Here is a 7,044-nt window from a genome sequence, read left to right as displayed (position 1 = left end):
CCCCCCCGAGCACTCTCTGATTTTGGGACACCCTTGTGCACCCCCCTTATGCTGTGGGACATCAGGGACGGGCACTGGGACAGTCGGGCTATGTCCCCCGGCCCGAGGCTGGACCTGGCCCCTGTGGCCAAAGCTGCCATGGGGCTGAGTCCCCAGGACCCAGTGTCAGTGCCCATGGGAGGTTTGGGGCACAGGGCCAGGCCAGGGACACGTGGTGGGGACAGGATGTGACCGCGGCCAGTCCTGAGTCACCGCCAGTCACCGGATCCAGCCTGGAAGGGACAGGAAGAGCCCTTGGCTCCAGCACTCCTTGTCCCAAACAACTTCCCCAGTGGGACTGGGGACTCCGTCCTGAGCCTGGGGATTGTGTGCCCACTGTGGGGACTCCATTCCCAGTCTGGGGATTCCATTCCCACACTGGGGACTCCATTCCCAGTTTAAGGACCCCATTCCCAGTTTAAGGACCCTATTCCCAGTTTGGGGACTCCATTCCCAGTTTGGGAACCATGTAGACACTTTGGGGATTCCATTCCTACTTTGGGGACTTCATTCCCAGTTTCAGTACCATTTTCCCACTTTGGAGATCCCATTTCCAGTTTGGGTACCCATTTCCCAGTTTCAGTTTGGGGACTGTGTGTCCAGTTTGGGACCCCATTCCAAGTTTTGGAACCATATGGGACTCCTTTCCTGGTCTGGAGACTCTGCTCCCAGTTTGTGAACCCTGTGCCCAGTTTGGAGACCCCGTTCTCAATTGGGAACCATGTGCCCAATTTAGAAACCCCATTCCCAGCTTAGGAACCCTATTCCCAGTTTGGGAACTATGTGCCCAGTTTAGAATCCCCATTCCTAGTTTAGAGACCCCACTCCCAGCTTGGGAACCATGTGCCCAGTTTAGAATCCCCATTCCCAGTTTGGGGACCTTGTGTCAGACCCCGCTCCCCGCCCGTTGCCATCAGTCACTCGACAGCAGCAGCTTCTCTCTGGAATTCTGGCCGGATTCTCTGGGCAGGTGGGCTGGGGGTCTCTGGCCATGGGGAGCAGCAGCTGCCAGCTGGGGTTGGGTTTCGGGTGGGGGGGGTTTATCACCTCCAGGCTCGCAGGACCCCTCGACCTTGCCCTGCAGCCCCCCGGGAGCTGCAGAGGGGCCTGGCCTGGCCAAACATGGCCTGGGGGGACAGCAGGGCTGGGCTGGAGTGAAGGGAGTGAGGATCATGGCAGGGGGTCCAAGCACCCCCCCAAACCCCACCACAATCTCTGGCATCCTCCTCCCTCTCCCTTTCTTCCTCCTTCTCCTCTGTGATTCCCCTGGCTACCCATCCCTTCACCAGGACCCCCAGGATCCTCCTCAGCACCCCTCCATGACCACCATGAGAATGTCCTGTGGCCCCCCTGCGTACCCACCTCCTCCCTGGGACTCCCCAAGCCCACCCAGGACCCCCCGTGACCATCTGGGACCCCCGGGAACACCTCCTGTGACTCTCACAGGGCTCCATGAAACCTCCTGGAGCCTCTGCCACGACCCCTCAGACCCACCCAAATCTCGCTGTGCCCCCAACCCAGGACCCCCGGAGTTTTCCCATGACATTTCCGGCCAGGTCCCCCCAAGGCCAGCCCCGACCACCCCCCTGACCCCGTGACCCCTTCTAGACCACGCCCACTCCAGACCGCGCCCATTCCACACATCTAGATGTGTATAAGAGACAGCTTCTAGACCACGCCCACTCCAGACCGCGCCCATTCCAGACCACGCCTCTCAATACCACGCCCATTTATGCCCCGCCCCTCCATCCCCAGGCCCCGCCCCCTGCCGTGCCCTGCCCGCCCCGCCCTGCGCGCCCTGGGCGCCCCCTGCCGGCCACCCGCAGCCTCCGCATTTCCCACTCTTCCCTCTGATTGGCCACCCGCTCCCAGCCAATGAGCGAGAAGGAGACCGCCCTGGGGGCGGGTCCATCAGCTCTCTCAGCCAATCGGAACGCGACACTGCGCCCCGCCTCCCGAGCCGGCAAGGACCACCCCCACAGCCAGTGAGCGCCGGGGCTGCGGGGTGATGGGCGGGCGGAGGGGGGCGTTTCCACCAATGGGCGCGGCGTGCGGTGCGGAGGGGGCGGGGCCAGCGCGGGGGGCGTGCCCGCGGCTTCCAGAGAGTTCGGAGACGGCGGCGGAGCGGCGGCGGCGGTGAGTGGGGGGGGGCAGCCCCTGGGACCCCGCCGCGAACCCCGGACCCCCTCGGCACCTCCCAGACCTCCCCGGGACCCCCGGCAGGAGCCGGCCCGTCCCGCCCCGGCGGTGTCAGCGGCGGTGCTGGCCCGGACACCCCTGAGGTGCCGGTCGGGATGACCTGCGGGCCCGGAGGGTTCCGGGGGGCTCTGGGGCGACCCCCTCTCCTTGAGCACCGGGCTCGGGGTCCGCTCCTCCACAGCCGGTGTGGGGTCTGGGTACCTCCGCGGCTGTAAACGGGATGTCATCGTGTCATCTCCGCCCCGGCACCCTCCGACCCCGCTCGGTACCCGCGACACCCGCGACCCTCGGCGGGCAGAGCCGAGGTCTTGGGTCTTGGTTGGGCCGGGCGGGACGGACCTAACCCGGCCTAGGGGGACAGACCCAGCCCCGAGGGGATCTCTCGTTAGACCTGACGGGACGGACCCTCCCCGGGGGTCCGCGGGGGACGGAGCCGGCTCCAGTCCCGGGGAAGTCGGTCCGGTGTCGGAACCGGGTATTTACTCGTGCGTGGGTCACCGGCGCTTCCCCGCGTCCCCCCGTGTCGCAAGATAAACGTGTCCCCACCCCACGCGGGGCTTATCGGCTGCGGCACACGGCCCGGGGGGGCACAGGGGCACCCCCCGACACCGCCCCTTTCTTCCCGGACCCCCGTGCGATGCCCGGCTGTCCCCGCACCCACCGAGCAGCATGTCACCCGTTCAGACATCCCTTGACACTCGGGGCAGGGCTGTGCATCAAGAACAGGGATCAAAGCCTTTTGAGGGGTCCCGCGGTGGGACGGGAATTTGGGGCGCTCCCCTCCCCACCGCGGGGCCCCACACCCCGCACACACCTGCAGGACCCCTGTGTGGGGTCTGGCTGTCACAATGATGGCACCTCCTGACTGTCCCACTGCGATGCTGCTGGGGGGAAACTGAGGTAGGGCTGTGCAGGGGGAGAACAGGGATCAATGGGGATCTTGCAGTGGCTGTCCCGGGCCGGGTCAGGGGGTCATGGGCTACACAGAGGTCTCAGGCTGGGTCACAGTCCCAGGCTCACTCACAGCTCTGTCCTGTCCCAGCACGTCACAGCGAAGAAGATGGTGAAGGAGACAGGCTACTACGACCTGCTGGGCGTGCGGCCGGGCGCCAGCCTGGATGAGATCAAGCGGGCGTACCGGCGCCTGGCACTGCGCTACCACCCCGACAAGAACCCCAGTGAGGGCGAGCGGGTACGTGCAGCCCCCCGGCCCCCCCCAGCTGGCCCTCTCCCACCTCACCCACCTCTCCCCTCCCCAGTTCAAGCAGATCTCCCAGGCCTACGAGGTGCTGTCGGACGCCCACAAACGGGCGCTGTATGACCGCGGTGGCGAGCGGGCCATGAAGGAAGGCGGCCTGGGTGGCCGCGGGGGAGGCAGCGGCTTCGGCTCCCCCATGGACATCTTCGACCTCTTCTTTGGAGGGGGAGTGAGGATGCGCGGCCGGGCAGACAGGAGAGGTACGGGGATAAGGGACTCACCAGGACGCTGGGGTGGGAGAGGGATGGTGTCCAGGACAATGCTCACTCAGGAGGTGACAAACCTGCTGGGACCTCTTGGTGGGAGGGTGCTGCACTGCACTGGCTTGGGGGACAAGAGACCACTGGGAACCGTGATGTGGGAGAGGGCTGGCAGTGTGACCCAGAGTGACATTGGCCTGGGGAGTCACAGATTTGCTGGGACCCCTGTGTGTCAGTGGGCTGGTGCCCAGCACAGCTCTGTGTCAGGGGGTGACAGACCTGCTGGGACTTCGGGGTGCTGGTTCCCAGCACTGCACTGGCTCTGGGGACACCGGGATCCAGCTGGGTTCCCCAGGCTGTCTCTGCCCCCGCGGCACACCCCGGTGCAGCTCCTCACCACCCTCATTACTTTCTCCACCTGCCGCTCTTCAAAGGGCCCTTCCCTGTCCCTGTCCCGGCTTTCCCCCGCCGTCCCCGGGGCTGGAGCTGAGTCACCGGTGCGGCCCCGGGGGTGGCAGAAGGACGCGGGGCGTGCGGGGCCGGCCCGGTGACTGTTTGGATGCCTTCGGCCTGGGTCACAGGGACAGGGTGACTCGCCTTTGCGCTTCTTGCTGAGATGGCACAAGTTAATAGCAGGGCAATTAGGAGGCCAAGGGAATCATCCCAGCGACTCCAGCTGGAGCAGCTGGAGGGTGGCTGAGAGCCCTGGGGTGGGAGCCGTGCCCTGCCCACGCTGGGGACCCGGCACTGTCCCAGGGCAGCTGTCAGGATCTGGGCTTGGAGATGCCCGGCCTGGAGCGAAATTGTCACTGTTCGTGTCCCTGCCTCCGTCCTTGAGGAAGGGAAGGGACTGGCTCTGGGGGGACCTGGTGACCCTGAGTGGTGTCCAGTGCCTGTCCAGCCGTGTCATGGGAGGTGACACGTGGCTAGTGCTGAGCCAGGTGCTGAGCCGAGCTCTTCCCCGTGCCCAGGGAAGACAGTGGTGCACCAGCTCTCGGTGTCCCTGGAGGACCTGTACAATGGCTCCACACGGAAGCTGTCCCTGCAGAAGAACATCATCTGCCGCAAGTGTGGAGGTGAGTGAGGGGCTGCAGGGGCCGGGGGGCCGCCCCAGCACCTCCGACCCCACTGTCTGACCCCCTGTCCCCCTCGACACAGGCTGCGGGGTGCGGGAGGGTGCCCAGAGAAGGTGCCCCAAGTGCCACGGCTCGGGCATGGAGGTTCGCATCCACCAGCTGGGGCCCAGCATGATCCAGCAGATCCAGACGGTGTGTTCCCAGTGCCAGGGCCAGGGCGAGTGGATCCGGCCCCGGGACTGCTGCCTCACCTGCAACGGCCGCAAGGTTGTGCGGGAGAAGAAGATCCTCAGTGTGCACCTGGATAAAGGTGAGCCGGGGCTGAACACAGAGCAGGGTCGCCCCAAAGCGGCGCACGCGCCCTGAGCTTCCCCCGCACTCCTCACAGGCATGAAGGATGGGCAGAAAATCACTTTCCATGAGGAAGGGGACCAGGTGCCTGGCTTGGAGCCTGGGGACATCATCATTGTCCTGGATCAGAAGGAGCATCCTGTTTTCCGGCGCAGCGGCGACGATCTCATTGTGAGGAGGGAGATCAGCCTGGCAGACGCCCTGTGCGGGTGCCGGCAGGTGATCCGCACCCTGGACAACCGCACCCTGCTCGTGTCCTCCCCACCAGGTGAGGAGGGGCTCAGGAGAGAGCTGGGGGCCCGGGAGCTGCCAGCACAGCAGGGTGACCCTTGTCTCTCTCAGGTGATGTGATCCGGCCTGGGGACCTGAAGTGTATCCCCAACGAGGGGATGCCTGTCTACAGGAGCCCCTTTCAGAAAGGAAAGCTCATCCTGCAGTTTGAGGTGAGCTAGAGCAGGGTGGGAGTTGATATCTCCCACCTCTGGGCTTCCTGAGTCGTCACCCCACGCCTCACATCCCTCTCTGGTCACAGGTGAAGTTCCCCGAGCCGGGCTGGCTCCCCACTGACCGCCTGCGCCAGCTCCAGGCCTTCTTCCCCCCTCAGGAGGAGGTGATGGCCACGGAGGACACGGAGGAGGTGGAGCTCAGCGATTACACGGCGCACGGCGGGCCGGGCCGGCGGCCCTACGCTGGAGAAGCCTATCACGAGGATGACTTCGAGGATGGGATGCGCCAGCACGTCCAGTGCCAGACCTCATAGCGGGGGGGGGCCAGAACCCCCCGGGCACAGGCGGGGCAGGGCCAGGGCCGCGCGGTGGGGAGGGGGCTGGCGGAGCCGCCACGTTCAGGGATGTACATAGGTCGCCTTTCCGACAGCACTTCACCTCCCTCGCCCCCCCTGGAGCCAGCAGAGCCCCCCAGCCCTGCGGGGTGAGGCCCCCTGCCCTGCCCTGTCTTCAGCCCCGGGCGGTGGAGCCGCCGCTGCCGTGGGTGGGGGGCTCGGGTGGGGGGCGTGGTGCCGGGTCCAGCTGCCGGCGGGCACATCCCAAACTGGGAAGGTTCAGCCCTGGCTGGAGAGCAGGAGATGCCCGGTGGCCCTGCTTCAGTTTCCCCATCTGCTGTGGTGGGGCCAAGCTTGTGCTGGAGCCAGTGTGGGGAGGAGGGGAACTGCCCACCCCCATCGGGGATGCCCCACTCCCAGCCCCACGCTGCGGGGGCTGCAGCTTGGGCCCCCAGCCCCTTGCTTTGCCCATTTCTTTCCTTACTGGAGCCTGGCTCAGGCCTGGGATGCAGAGGGGGTGGCTCTTTTCTCTTTGCACAGAACAGGAGGGGTTGGGGGGGACCCGTCCCTTCCCTTTAATTTATTTTTGGAAGAATTTTAGAAGTTTTTCTTTTTTCTTTTTTTTTTTTTTTTTGGGGGGGGGTGGGGCGGTGACTTTGTACTTGGCATTAAACGCAAATCCCAACTCGGTGTGTGGGGATGAGCGTGGGATGCTGTGTGGGGCAGGGTGTGGGGTTGAGCGTGGGGCAGCGGGAGCCCGGGGGCGGTGACTCTGCCCTGCTTTGATCTTGGGTGTGCCTCAGTTTCCCCATCCTTACACAACCGGGAGGTGCCAGATCCTGCCTTGCCTTGCCCCTGGCTGCTCCCAGCTCTTCCTGCTCCTGCAGGGGAGGACAGAGACCCCAAGCCTAGGTGGGGGCCTGTCCCACTTCCTTTCCCCCCATTTGCCAGCCCTGCAATCCCCCCTTGTCTGTCTGCCCTTCTCCCCTGTCCTGAAGCAGTCCTGACCCTGTGTGTACCCCCAGCCCCTTGGCCTGGCCGTGTCACCCCCAGAGCCCCCTCTCCCACTTCCCCAACTCACCCCTGGACCCTCGGCATCATCTCAGACCCCAAAGTGGAAGCAGATTCCCCCAAACAGCT

At 65.3% G+C, this 7,044-nt stretch overlaps 1 protein-coding gene across 2 annotated transcripts; it reads left to right on the top strand.

Moving 5' to 3' along the window:
- Positions 1-2,095: 2,095 nt before the first annotated feature.
- Positions 2,096-6,507, top strand: LOC107214510 (dnaJ homolog subfamily A member 1-like). Of its 2 annotated transcripts, XM_015649996.2 has the most exons (8): positions 2,102-2,175; positions 3,281-3,430; positions 3,498-3,696; positions 4,668-4,772; positions 4,855-5,082; positions 5,161-5,391; positions 5,466-5,566; positions 5,656-6,507. In XM_015649996.2, the coding sequence occupies exons 2-8, from the start codon at positions 3,299-3,301 to the stop codon at positions 5,881-5,883; spliced, it is 1,224 nt and encodes a 407-aa protein (XP_015505482.1). In that variant the 5' UTR covers positions 2,102-2,175; positions 3,281-3,298; the 3' UTR covers positions 5,884-6,507. The 2 variants fall into 2 exon arrangements, with proteins under 2 accessions (XP_033375647.1, XP_015505482.1); XM_033519756.1 differs by having other exon boundaries at positions 2,096-2,175; positions 3,281-3,696.
- Positions 6,508-7,044: the final 537 nt, after the last annotated feature.

This window comes from Parus major, chromosome 25LG1 (genome assembly GCF_001522545.3).
Source record: "Parus major isolate Abel chromosome 25LG1, Parus_major1.1, whole genome shotgun sequence".
Classification (NCBI taxonomy): domain Eukaryota; kingdom Metazoa; phylum Chordata; class Aves; order Passeriformes; family Paridae; genus Parus; species Parus major.
This window is presented reverse-complemented; position numbering and strand designations above follow the sequence as displayed.